Source organism: Panthera leo, chromosome B2 (genome assembly GCF_018350215.1).
Source record: "Panthera leo isolate Ple1 chromosome B2, P.leo_Ple1_pat1.1, whole genome shotgun sequence".
In the NCBI taxonomy this organism is placed as follows: Eukaryota; Metazoa; Chordata; class Mammalia; order Carnivora; family Felidae; genus Panthera; species Panthera leo.
This window is the reverse complement of record NC_056683.1, coordinates 71,247,069-71,261,284: the sequence shown is the minus strand read 5'-3', so window position 1 is coordinate 71,261,284 and position 14,216 is coordinate 71,247,069. Positions and strand designations below refer to the sequence as shown.

Here is a 14,216-nt window from a genome sequence, read left to right as displayed (position 1 = left end):
AAATTTTTTTTAATGTTTATTTTTGAGAAAGAGACAAAGCATGAGTGGAGGATGGTCAGAGAGAGAGGGAGACACAGAATCCAAAGCAGGCTCCAGTCTCTGAGCTGTCAGCACAGAGCCCAACGCGGGGCTTGAGGTCATGAATCTCGAGATCATGACCTGAGCCAAAGTCGGATGCTTAACCTACTGAGCCATCCTGGCACCCTTGTATGATTTCACTTCTGTGAGGTATCTAATGTAGTCAAATTCACAGATAGAAAGCAGAATGATTGTTATCAAGGTCTGGGGGGGAGGGGACAAACAGGAGTTATTTAATAGGTATAGAGTTTCAGTTCTGCAAGATGAAAAAGTTCTGGATATCTGTTTTACAACAATGAATATATTTAACACTACTAAACTGTACACTTAAAAGTAAGACACTAAGTATTACAATATATGTTTTTCCACAATAAATGTTATTAATAAAAAATAAAAATATATTTTAAAAATCCAAAACTTTTTTTTTTTTTTTTTTCTGAATAGGAAGGAAGAAAAGAAATGAACAGGTAGTAAACATTTTCCTTCCGTGCAGATGTGTGTATTTCATTTCTGGTGCACTCCACACAGGCAAGTTCCACAGAGAGAGAACAAAGTTTAAACCCTAGACATGAGGACCTGAGCTTTCCAAAATCCAAATCAGACACTAAAGCCCATCAGAAAAGTCTAGGTGCTAGGATGTTTACCTTTAGGTTACCCATTTCCAGAGAAGACTCTTGCTCATGGTACGGCTACTCCCAGAAAATAGCAAGAACAACCAGTCTGTGCAATTTGGATTCCTGACCACAAACAACCGAAATGGACATTAGCAACTTAACAGGAAAAGAATTTATGGCAGTACAGTGGGAAGTTCTAAACCCACATTAAAGCTGGAGAACCAGTTTATAAGAAGAATTTCAATGTCTGGGTAGCCAAGAACACACCCAGGCCACACCCCAGGGTCGGCCCCATTAGCACACCAGCCATGGCTATTCCTGACCCCAAGACTCCTGTCCAACTGATCCTGTGTTTCTACATTATACCCTCAATGCTCAAATTCTGGGGTGGGAAGAACTGACTGGGCATGCCCACGAGCTTCCATTCAGTGGGGAATTCTTACAACAGACGGATATTCAAATACTAAAGGGCAGAGAAAAGGAAATTACCTACACCGATTACCAAGTAGCTTAGCAAATGTTTATGTCTCACATGCCTAGCTCACCCAGTTTAAAATACTACAAAGTAGTAAGTTTCCAGCCAATTCCAGGAAATAGGAGAATCTTCATGCTCATTGGATCCTGTCACTTGCAATGCGGCAGGTTTCCACGAGTTATCCAACCAGATCAGACCACTCATAAACTATCACTGGGTAAAGCAAGGTGCACAGGGGCGGGTAGGATGAATGTGACCATGGTTAGTTGCTCTCTAATGCTTTTGCTTTTGTCAAAGTCGAATTTACTTGACTGTGATAAGAGCAGACACTGTCTTCAAAACTCCTGCTAGAAGAGACTATAAAGACAGAGCGTGGACTGGCATTGCTGTCACTGTCACCATAGGACTAACAGTGCTCAAGCAGAGAAGATGCCATTTATCCAGCACAGTTTAATCAATGTGTAAGCCTCTAGTCGGCTCCCAGACAGTCTATCTGAAAAAATTTCCATAGACTCTGTAGAGCAAAGATACACAGAGATTTAGAAAGTCGTAGAGAAGTGAAGGCAAGGATAAGCAATTAACTTTACCTCACACTACAGTCTTTTATTCATTCATTCATTCCTCTATCCAAAGGGCTCTCAAGACTTCTACTTTCACAATGATAGAGCAAAGATGTCTCTTCCTTTATCTTGAAAAATCAACAAGAGTTTTTTTTAAAAACCAGAAACACAATTTTTAAAAAATAAAACAGGAGACATCTTACAGCTCTGAACCACAACATACGCAGGAAGTGGGGAAAGAGACAGTGAGGGGCATCAGAGAGCAGAAGATGGGTCAAACCTCAGTGTTTGCAAAGCAGCATCAACAAGACACAAGCTGCAGGGCCCCAAAGACATCAGGAGCTGGAGGCATCAGCTACTGTGAGGGTGGGGTGAGTGGGCAAAGACAAGAAAACAGGGAGATGGTTTGAAAGTCTACATAAGCAGCAGTTAGATTCCAGGGTGCCTCACTCTCCCCCAAAGGAGCTAGAAGGTCCACCCTTAATAAACATGGCTTCTGGAAGCAACAAACTTAGAAACGCCAGAATGGAAGACAGTGGGGTTTCAACAGGGATATGAAGAGAAACTGTGCATGGCAGAGAGGGAGAGCCTCCAGTGTCTCACCTACAGGTCCAGAACTCCAGTAGCCAGGCTGATATCCCCAAAGCAAGAGACTGAAGGGCCATTCTCTGGAAAAGCTAATCTATCATCTGAGAAAAGACCCACAGATTTTATTATCAGTATCTGCAATGAGAATGCTAACAGGCTACCCAGTCATCCCTACAGGGAAGTGGGGGAAGGGAGAAACAAGCCCACATGGGTACATAAGGACACCTGCAGCTTCTAACTAGCTTTCTAGTGCCTCACCTCTTAAATAAACAAAAGACCAAGATCACCAGAGATCTGAGGAAAGCCTACCACACTTGAGAGAAAAGACCAAAATAAAGTGAAAACAAGGGAATTAGTAGGACAGGGACAGTACTGGTAAGAAAAGACCGCAAAGAAATCATATTTAATATCTCACTGAGCTAAGATCTGGTATTCATCTCATAAAGGCGCATTATTAAAAAGAGAAAACCAGAATGTAAGGAAGGGAAAAAAAAAAAAGATGACATAAAAATTCAATGAAAAAATTCAGAGGTAAGCTAAAGAAATCTCCCAGAAGTAGAAACAAAGAGGACAATAAAATATATATATATATTAGAAATTCGCTGTAAGAAGTCCACTATTTAAATTAGTGTGTATTCCAGATAACGAGAACAAGAAAAAGCAGGGGAAATTTTTTCAAAAAAATGCTACAAAAACATTTAATAATCATGTAGTTCTTGGAGAAGGACCTACTGAGCACTCAGCGCTGTGAATGAAAAATAGATAATAAAACAGCTATTTATTTCACCGTAAGCACCTCAGCACATATGATAGGATACACATATGATAAGAGATTAAAAATCTGCATAGAAGAAACTGGCAAAAACATACAAATGATCAAGAAAAATGTCACCAGACTTCTCAACTGCAGCACTAGAAACCAGATGATAATGATGCAAAACCACCAAAATTCTTTCCAACCTAAAATTCTGTAATGAGCCAAATTACCACTCACCTACAAGACCACAATAAAGGAATTCTCACACCTGCGAAGGCTGAGGAAAATAAAGCTGTGAGATTTTTGTTTTAAGCCTTCTAGCCCTATTTGACTCACAGTTTTGCATTGTTTTGAACTGTACAGTTCACACACATTCTCAACTATGCCTCATTTTGGTTTGCAGGTACAAGAGTACATTTTATAGGCCTTGTAATCATGAATGGGATACACCCTCAGTTACCACATACTTCCCCTAATAAAATATGAGATCACAATACTAAAAAATTCCATAAAAAGTAATCTTTATTCTTATATAATGTACTTAAAAAGTATTTTATAGCCACAAATATCATGTGAAGTAAAAGAGATATTATCATCCTTTGCTTCAAGATGAGAAAACTGAGGGACTCCTGGGTGGCTCAGTCAGTTGAGCATCCAACTCTTAATTTTGGCTCAGGTCATGATCTTACGGTTCATGGGATCGAGCCCCACGTCAGCCTCTGCGCTGACAGCATGGATTCTCTCTCTCCCTCTTTCTCTGCCCCCTCACCTACTCAATCTCTCTCTCTCTCAAATTAAAATTTCAAAAAAAAAAAAAAAAAAGATGAGAAAATAGATTCTTTAAGAGAAAAATGACTTTTCAAAGGTGTCAAAGCCAACATAAAGCACTAGAACTCAAATCTAAGTCTAGTGCCATGTTTGGGATTCTCCTCTGACATGAATGTAGGAACTCTGTGCACAATCTTTATCTCCTCTCTTATGTCCATGGGAATGGTTTCATCTCAAGGTATGATAAGCACTATTGTCCCTTTTCTCCACTCTTATACAACCCAGCTATTTATTTCACCGTAAGCACCTCAGCACTGTTGGCCCTTCCCCTTCTCCAGGCCATCCTTAAAGAACTGGAGTACAGGTCCCAAAGTAAATACTTACGTATATACTGAGAGTATAACAAAAATCAAACCTTAACTACTCATTAGAAAGAAATTTCTCATTTTTTTTTCTTAACCCAGTGAGAAGGAAAAGAGATAATCAGACAAAAGTGACTTCATCTTCTCATATGCTACATACAGGAAAAAGGCACCTAATAATGTATTTTTGATGTTCATAATGATCCATCTGGCTCATTATCATAAAAAAAAAAGAAACTCTGGTTTATAATCAGCTATTAACAGTTTTTTATACCATAGAGGGATAAAGATTCAAGGATAATTACCCCGTCTACTCTGCTCCCAAAATGTATTAATCAAGTAATATGCTTCAAGGGGCGCCTGGGTGGCTCAGTCAGTTAAGCGTGCGACTCTTGATTTTGGCTCAAGTCATGATCTCACGGTTCATGAGTTCGAGCCCTGCATATGGCTCTGCATTGACAGTGCAAAGCCTGCTTGGGATCCTCTCTCTCCCTCTCTCTTTGCCCCTTCCCTGCCACTCTGTCTCTCTCTTTCAAAAATAAACCTAAAAAATCTACATGCTTTAAAATTTAGAGCACAATAAACACACACACACACACACACACACACACACACACACACACACCCCTTCCCTTCTCACCACTTTACCACTTTCCCCAAACAGACAGGAACACTAAGACATGTATGTATTCACATTCACACACAGTCTGCAACCTTGGACTCATATACCCTTCTATTAGACTGTGGGCCTGAATGGCCCAGGGTGAAGAAAGCACAGTCCTCACTGAGAAAACCCAACTTCACTCTGGTTAACTGTGTTTTCAATCAAGCAAAGAAATAGTGTGGTAACAATCCAGCTACTTACTCCACAGTATCGGTCACCATTAAATATCTGAGGTGGCAGAGGATTGCCCTGAGCAGGCTTCTTTTCTGGGGGGATGTTTTTGTACATCCATTGTCTTTGTTCTTCTGACATTGTGATATCCACCTCCTCAAACTCTATCTTGTTGGCTTCCAGAAATCTAACCACATCCTGCTGTTTCTTCTTTATCTAAAGAGAGAAGACAGACAAATGAGAAATGCTTATCTGAAACAATATGCAGATATTTCCAAATTGAACTAGACTTGATTTCTCATGGTCAGAGGTCACCAATGCAAAACCAAGAGGCAATTTTCGCAGGCACCAGGCACCGTCCACTCACTGGGTATCCAGCAGAAGTCTAGACAAGTCCTGACATGATGATTTCTTCACCTAGACTCCCCAGAACACTGGGGCACAGCCCTGATCACCTGGAAGGATCAGATTATGCATGAGGTGAGGGACTTCGTTCTCAGAGGGACATAACCACTGCCCCTCCCAGTTACAGAAGCTGACATTTACAGTCATGAAAACTCCCTCTGCAGAAACCATTTGAAAACCAGGGAGAGCCCATATGAGATGTCGACACTTCACTGATTCCCGGGAGCAGCAACATTTCTATTCCCCTCAGCAGTCTCTTTCAGGTATTCCACAGCGGTAGCCACTGTCATGAAAGCATCCTTTCATCAATTCAAAAGAGAAAAATGTTCTCCACTTCTAAGGTGAGAGTAAACAACAAGCATCGGCTGACTTTGAACTCTGTATTCCTTAACTCTCTTTGTTCCTCTCACCTTCATGTTTCCTTCTTCAGTCACTAGGGGTCAGGTGTGCTCCTGAAGAGCTGCAAACACATCTGTAGGTTTTCAAAATCTTATCGGTTTTATTTCAGGGTACATATTAAATAATTCAGATGGGGCAACAATATTCAGTATCTTAAACACAGCATGTAAAACAGGAGACCACACACCTGCTTTTTCTAAATGATTCTAGGAAATGTACACAGACTTAACACAACCTAAGTGGTGAAGTAAATTTTATAAGGGCCAAAGAAAAGAATCATTTTGAGAGGGCAAGCCGCCAAAAAGACCTCTCATCTAGAAAATAAAATGCTTGAAGAACAAACTTTCACATACTGATTGCCTCCACCAATTTCCTCCAACTTCCTCTCAAAAGCCTCAATGACATGTGCTTCTGAGATGGAAATTTGTTGTAGGTCATGAGCAAAGACATTCTGATCACTGGGTTGAAGTCTATGAATGAGTAACAAGATTGTACAGTTAGCATGGACAGAAATACAAAGCTAGCAAAATAGAGTATCTTTACCCTCGATGATATGAGAAAACAAGAGACCTAGTGTATGGTTATAAATCAAAATGGATACATTATCTTGTTTCTTGAACGAAGCTATTTCTCATTTCTGAAAAAGTTAACTTTTTGCCCCTGATACACAATTTTCAGAAATGTAGTTATGTTATTTTGAAACTTTGGCTTGCAAAAAAAGTATTATCCATACTACTTAGTTTCCCCTTACAACCCTACAAGGCAGATAAACAAGGTTGATGCTGAGGTCAAAACTGGTCACCTATTTTGATGGAGGTCTTAGTACGTATTCTTGTCAAGATAATCATGTCATTCTCCTATTTAAGATCTTCTTTAATGAGTCCCCATTGCCCTTGGAAGAATACATACATTTCTTAGCATAGCACAATGTCCTTCATGATCCACCTCCTTTGATTCTAAGAGCAAATGTATTTGCATTTTTAAAAGTCTAGAAATTGTAAAACAAGCAAACTGTCAACATTTAATTAGAGGAAAGGGTCAAAAATTAATTAGAGGAAAGGGTTTGGATTTAATGTCCGTAGGTAGAGCTTTACATATCCAACATATTTCAAATGTTCATGAGTGATCAAAAGTGAACCCGACACAGTCAAACCTTAGTTTTCCATATGATGTATGTACACATAATATCCACCCCACCTCCACGTCTACCTCAAAAGATGAATACCCTAAAACTCACATACTCTTAATACTAGGCTATATCAAAGACACACAGTTTCTCTACATCCCAGCCTCCGAGCCCTACACGCACGCGCGCACACACACACACACACACACACACACACACACACAGCATTTATTACTTAACTATAATCCCCTACTGCTCACTGGTCATTCCTTTCATAGGATCACACTCGATAAAAAGAGCTGGGTCTTGCCCCTTTCATTCAAGAATGTACCCTGTGTACGTCCTGTCATTACAAATTTTTCAAGGGCACTTAGGTGGCTCAGTCAGTTAAGCCTCCAACTCTTGATTTCAGCTCATGTCATGATCTCACGGTTCCTGGGATTGAGCCCCTGAGCACACTCTCTCTCCCTCTTTCTACCCCTCCCCAGCTCACATACACACACACACTCTGTCAAAATGAACATTGTTTTTTTTCAAAAGCATGAATTTTTATATCTGCCTAGCAACCTATCATGTAGATGTTTTCAGTCAACTACTATTCAATTATTGGTGTTTAGCATATTTGTAACTTTCAGCACCAGAAATATCATGTAGTGAACATCTTTACTTAAAAATCTTTGACACTATCTCCCAATACTATTTTAGGACAAAACCCTATGAATGAAACTCAGATCAAAGGGCAGAGACATTTTTCAGGCTCCTGGTGGACCCATGCTAACCTGCTTTTCAACAAGTCCTTGTCAATATGTTCCCATTAGCAATGTATGAAAGTGTCCATGTCTCAACACCCCTCCCTCCTTACAGCCAATATCTGAAAGATGTATCACAGAATATTAAAATCCAAACAATGGGAGGTGACGGATGTGTTAATTAAACTAACTGTGGTAATCATTTCACAATATATACAAATATCGAATCATTATGTTATATACCTTATACTTATAGAGTATTATATGTCAATTATATCTCCAAAAAATTGAGGTGGCGGAAAACAAATTGGTTGCTGTTAAAAAAATTCAAGGGGCTCCTGTGCGGCTCAGCCAGTGGAGCGTCATCATGCTCTTGATTTCAGCTCAGGGCAGGATCGCAGGGTCACGGGATTGAGCCCCATGTCAGGCTCTGCACTGCACATGGAGCCTCCTTAGGATTCTTTCTGTCTCTCTCTGTCTCTGTCTCTCTCTCTTTCTGCCCCTCCCTGACTCATACATGGGCTCCTGCACTTTCTCTGTCTCTAAAGTAAAAAAAAAAAAAAAAAAAAAAAAAAAGCATCATTACACACTAACACTGCTCAAGAAGCAAAGGACAGTTACTAACAAAGGTGAGAATTGACAGCAGCATATGGAGTAAAATGTAAATAATTATATCTCTGTTTTAAAAGAGGAAAGCAGGGGAGGCACCACCAGGTTTGGGCTTCAAAGAGATCACTTTAATACTATGCAACTTAAAAGAAAAAAGGAGGAGTTCTGTACATACTCTTAACACTGCTATGAAAAGATCTCCAAGACAGATTAGTAAGTGAAAACACAAGGAACAGAACTGTGCATAGACTAGGAACATTTTTTAAAAATAGAGAAAATAAAAGAACACATTTGTACTTACGTTAAAATAAGCTCTGGAAGGTTATATAAAAAACCAACAGAAATAGTTGTCTGGGAGCTAGGAAAGTAGGGACTGGGGGGGGGACGGAGAAAAAATGGGAGCAAAAGTCTTAGCTCTCTACGTGTGTAAACTGTAAACTTTTTTGCACAGTGTGAATATGTTAGTATTCAAGATTAAATACAAGAAAATTATGTAGAGAAAGAGAGCTTCACATAGAAGGGAACAGGAGTATGTAGCCATAGAGATGTAGTATTTTATATAAATTGGGTTTTCCAACAGGACACGGAAGCCCCACAACTCAGAGCACATTGTTACTCGTGGGCCTTCATGTTTATTCACACTTCTAAGAAAGGCCAGATGATGAAAAATCATTTTTTTTTTTTTTTAAAAAGAGCTAAGGCCACAGAAAACTAACCAATACTACAGCAAATCACTCAAATAAACAAAGGACAAAATTTAACCCAGGGAAGGAAGTTTTCAAGTGGATATCTGTGGCATTAGCATGAGGAAGGAAGAAGAGTCATGAGCAGATACCACAAGCTATTTTGAGATCTGCGGAGGTGAACGTGGCCTGGAACTGTGGGAGCCCAGGGATCTGTGGCAGGGGGACAGGCCACCTCAGGTGGCAGGGACTTGGGTGAAGAGATGGGACTGCTGGGTGGGACCCCAGGTAATAGGCTTCCCATGTGGCAACAGGAAGCTGCCAGGGATGCTGCAATGTGCTGGCATAAACCCAGAGTTCAAGTAGCAATAACATATACCATCATTTCCTTGACTCCAAGGGCTTTTCCTCCCCACATTTCAAGTATCCTGAAACAAAATGTACCTTAAATCAATATCAAAAGCCATCTGAGGAGCAAATGGGAAAGAAGTTAATTGTGGGGCAACAGTAGCTGCCTTCACCCATGTCAATTTAGCTATGAGTGCAAAGTACCTATAACTCAGGGGGTGTTTGTTGTTGTTTCTTTCTTTTTCTTTTTTTTTTTTAACACACTTAGAAACCATGGAAGATAATGCTAGGTTTTTACCCAGTAGCCAATTTCCCTTTCTTTTTTTTTTTTTTAACGTTTTTATTTATTTTTTGTGAGACAGAGACAGAGCACGAGTGTGGGAGGGGCAAAGAAAGAGGGAGACACAGAATCTGAAGCAGGCTCCAGGCCCTGAGCTGTCAGCACAGAGCCCAATGCGGGGCTCGAACCCACAAACTGCGAGATAGTGACCTGAGCAGAAGTAGGTGCTTAACCAACTGAGCCACCCAGGTGCCCCAATCTCCCTCTCGTTCTTAATAATAGAAGGCTGGTATTGTTTAGGAAAGCAATGTGCTCTGCTACAAAAACTTGTTTTACCCAGACTCCTCTGCAGCCAGGGGTCATGACACAGAATGAGACAGAAGGCAGATGTTCTCGGGAAGGCTCTACTTGATGAATAAAACCACAAAGCCCAATTTGTCCTCTCTCCTCTTGCAGAAATGCAGAAGTAGTGCCTGGAGGTGCCGAAACCATTGTGCAAATGTGAAAACAAACGCCATATGCTAAGGATGGTCAAGCAGAAAGACAGGAGCTTGGGTCCTTGATATTTTATAGCTGCCACACCAGTCTTGCGCAGCCCACTCTAAACCTTTCTGTATTAGACAAATAAACATTTAATTGCTTAAGCCACTTGATCAAAGTTTTTCTATAGCCTGCACTCAAACACAATGCTACCTGAAGAAATTCTTAACTGCTACTTAAAATGTCTTCAGAAATACTATAGTATGATGGATTGAAAATAAAAGCTATTACTGCCTAGCAGAGCCTAGAAATAAATGCTGTAAGACATAAATTTAAGTGAAATGAATATTTGTCACTGAATAAACATGACTTTTCATTATTTTCTTCATAAAACAACCACAGGAAAAAAAAAGAAAAAAGAAAAGAAATCGTTGGACCCAAAACAGGAAGATATCTACAAAAGCATTAGAGTTAGATTTTATTATGTTATTCACACACACACACCATTACACATCATCCAAAGCAACTAAAGGGAACAAGTGCTTCAAAATCTCTTAGGCTAGATCATGGGAAGGCAAACTATGGCCCACGGGCTAAATCTAGCTCACAACAGGTTTTGTATGGACCATGGCCCCAAATGGGATACTTTTAAATGTGGCTGAAAAGAAAATAAAAATAATAGTATCACATGACATGTAAAAAACACATTAAATGCAAATTTCAGTGTCCATAGATAAAGCTGTATCGGAAGATAGCCACACCCACTCATTTCCATACTAACTGTGGCTGCTTTGGCCCTGACAAAGGCAGGGTTGAGTGCTGCAACAGAGGCCTCATGGTTCCCAAAGCCTAAAGAAAAAGTCTGTCCTTTACAAAGTGTGCCAACCCTGGGCTAGACCACAGATCTCCATTTCCGGCTCAAAGTTCAATTCCTTAGTGAGGCCTTCCCTGATAACCAGATTTTACATTTTTACCAGTGGCACTCCGTACACACACACCCCCTCTCCAACTCCCTACTTCCCTTCAAGGCTTCATTTTTCACCACAGCACTTAGTATCTGATATACTAGTGGTGTTTTCAGTGTTTTCTTTCTTTTCAGTATTTCTTTCTCTACCTACCCTAATAGAATATAAATTCCATAGGGTGAGGGATGTTGTCTGCTGTTTTGTTCATTGCTGTACCTCCAGGGCCTAGGATGGTGTCTAGCATATAGCAAACACTCACCAAACAGTTGTTAACGAATACACAGGAACTTCACACATGGAAGGGCTGGCGTGACAGGAAGGCCTCATCCTGACTCAGCAATGTTGGTTCTCTCATCGTTCACCTTACGTATCACCTCCTTGGAGAGTCCTCTCCAACCACCTTAGCTGAAGTTTTATTGTCTAAATCTACTACAATTTTATTTATTTATCTGTGTACTTGATTTTATGCTCATCTCTCTCCCCACAATGTCACTTCTGTAAGCAAGAGACTGACAACGCAAGAGGCGTTCAGTAAATATTAACTGAATGGATGATTAAAGAATTATCACCCCAGCCCTGACATCAAAGATTTCCAGGTGATGTTCAAGAGATCAAACTGAGTTGGTAATTTAATTTAGGAACAAATGTAACTGAAGTTTAGCCAAAAAGGAATGTAGATCAAATGCCAGTATTTCTCAATTAATGCTAAAGCTGTATGATTTTAAAAAGCAGTGTCTCTAGGACGCTACATGTAACTGTAAATTGCCTAAATAATTCAGAACAATCTGTAGACCCTGAATGTGAAAAAAGCTTTCCTTTAACATTGACAATGATATTGAAGAAGAAAGTTGTATGTGACTATACGTTTAAATAAATGCTGTTGTCAGTTCATTTCAAAAATTGCAAGTGCATAATGTAGTGTTTTGTTTGGCCCAAATGTTTTAATTAAACTGCTGATATATTTGCAAATTGACGGCAATTGCGAACTAAGCAAATAGGTCAGTATTTCCCTGACTCTGCTTCCAACTGCCACGATAGGATTCTATCACCCCCACCCACTTCCCCCAGTATCTCCAGCAGCTCTGAAGCAAGCTTCGAGGCAGCCATCTTGGTCCAGCTGCTTCAATAAATGGTCTGAATGTGTTCCCCTCAAAATTTATATGTTGAAACCTAACCTCCAAGGTGATAGTATTACAAGGTGGGGGCTATGGAAGGTGATTAGTTTACTAGGACAGGACCCTCATGAATGGGGTTAGTGTCCTTATAAAAGAGACCCGAGAACATCCCTGCCACTTTCTGCCATTGAGGACACAGCAAGGAATCCGCAGTCTGCAACCAGAAGAGGGCTTTCACCAGAACCCAACTGTGCTGGCAGCCTGATCTTGGACTTCAGCCTTCAGAACTGTAAGAAATAAATTTATGTTGCTTGTAAGCTACCCAGTAAATTTTGTTACAGCAGCCTAAACAAAGACAATGAACCTTTACCCTTTCAACTCCAAATCCTGGGCCTGCTAAAGACCCCAAAGCCTGCACCCACGCCTTGGTAACCTACCCCCACAGGCGCCTGGGTGATAAACTGTCTGGGCTGGTGCTGCTGAATTGGCTGACCTGGCATGAACACTCAGTGACCCGTGAAAATCTTAGTGAAGATGTTTGTAGCTCTTTCACTGGCAACCTCCTGGCTCCAGGAATCCCTAGGGACTGGATCTGCGGCCAGGCTAAATAAATTACATTGTACTTCAGTTAGATTTACCCCTACTCTGTGGCACTTTTAAGTAAACTTGCACTCCTTCACTCTCTCTTCTTGTCGGATTAGTTCTTTCCCAGACGGCTGACAATTTATGTAATTAAGTAGCCCTTCCAGAAGAATCCTTCCATATGCTTCTAGGCATGCCTGGTCATGTTTGAATTCTGGGGTATACACAGCTGTTGCTGCACCTTGGGACCTTGAGAGTCACTAGCAAATAACGAGAAATAATCAATTTGAATAAGATAGTTGTTTTTTTAATTGAGATTTAATGTGCACAATTGTGGGAAATCAAGTTTAAAGACAACTAATTGTGGGAAATCAAGTTTAAAGACAACTGAAGTACAGGCGGATGACAGCATGGAAAACTGGGGGCGAGAGGGGAGTGTGTATTTTTGAGTTAGACTGTCTGGGTTTTAATCCTGGCCCTATCTGTTGGGTAGCCTTGGAGAAATTACAAAGCTTCTCTCAGCATTAGTTGCCAAATCTGTGAAATGGACCCAGTATCTTTTTGCATAGGTTCATTGGGAGGATCAGATACAAAAAGAGCTAAGCAATCCCAGGCACTTGCTCAATTGTTCCATTCATTCAAACACACGAGCTCTTCTTTCGTGGCCCTAGATGGGGCCCTCTGCCAAAAACATGAAATGACTTCTGGGTACTTTCAAAGGTTTTAGGTATTCAATGTAACAGTTCTTTATTTCACTTACTTTCACACTTCAAATACACATTTTTCTTTTTTCTGACTTACAGCAGATGTAGGACTCATTAGGACCTTTTATGTATCTCACATGGAACAAGTCGAAGGCAGAGGAAGAAAACCAAAAAGTAAAAATTTTCTTAGAACAACACAAATTACAATGGAGAGACTGGACTAAGGGGAAGTAGAGGGAGGGCTCTAAGACAACCCCTTTCCACTACGGAGGGAGAAAAGGACTGATGACCTTTCCCTTGTAAGAAGACCCTTGCTACTTCTAGCAATTAAGCAGAGTATCTCAAAGATACATAATTTCATGGCAAATTCTTTAACAGTTCACTGTTGGACTCACTAGGCATTCTATTGTCATAAAAAGGATGCAAATGGCAGAAAGTATTATGGCAGACACTGGACCAGTTACCCCTTTTCTGTGAAGGCCAAAGTTCCAGAGGCAGACACAGAATCTGAAACAGGCTCCAAGCTCTGAGCTGTCAGCACAGAGCCCGACACGGGGCTCGAACTCATGGACCGCGAGATCATGACCTGAGCCGAAGTTGGACGCTCAATCGACTGACACAACCAGGTGCCCCCCAAACACTCTTGTAGCTGGGCACCTCTGTGACCCAGATCTAGCCCCTGAGGTGTGAGCCAAAGTCTGCTGGGTAAAGCTTCTGGTCAAGGCTTTGCTCTC

At 40.7% G+C, this 14,216-nt stretch overlaps 1 protein-coding gene across 1 annotated transcript in view; it reads right to left on the bottom strand.

Moving 5' to 3' along the window:
• Positions 1 to 14,216, bottom strand: part of SH3BGRL2 (SH3 domain binding glutamate rich protein like 2) — a 56,410-nt gene that overhangs the window by 15,507 nt on the left and 26,687 nt on the right. Inside the window, exon 2 of the mRNA XM_042940396.1 lies at positions 5,068 to 5,253. Within this exon, the coding sequence (XP_042796330.1) occupies positions 5,068 to 5,253 (186 nt within the window). The remainder of the gene's footprint in view (positions 1 to 5,067; positions 5,254 to 14,216) is intronic.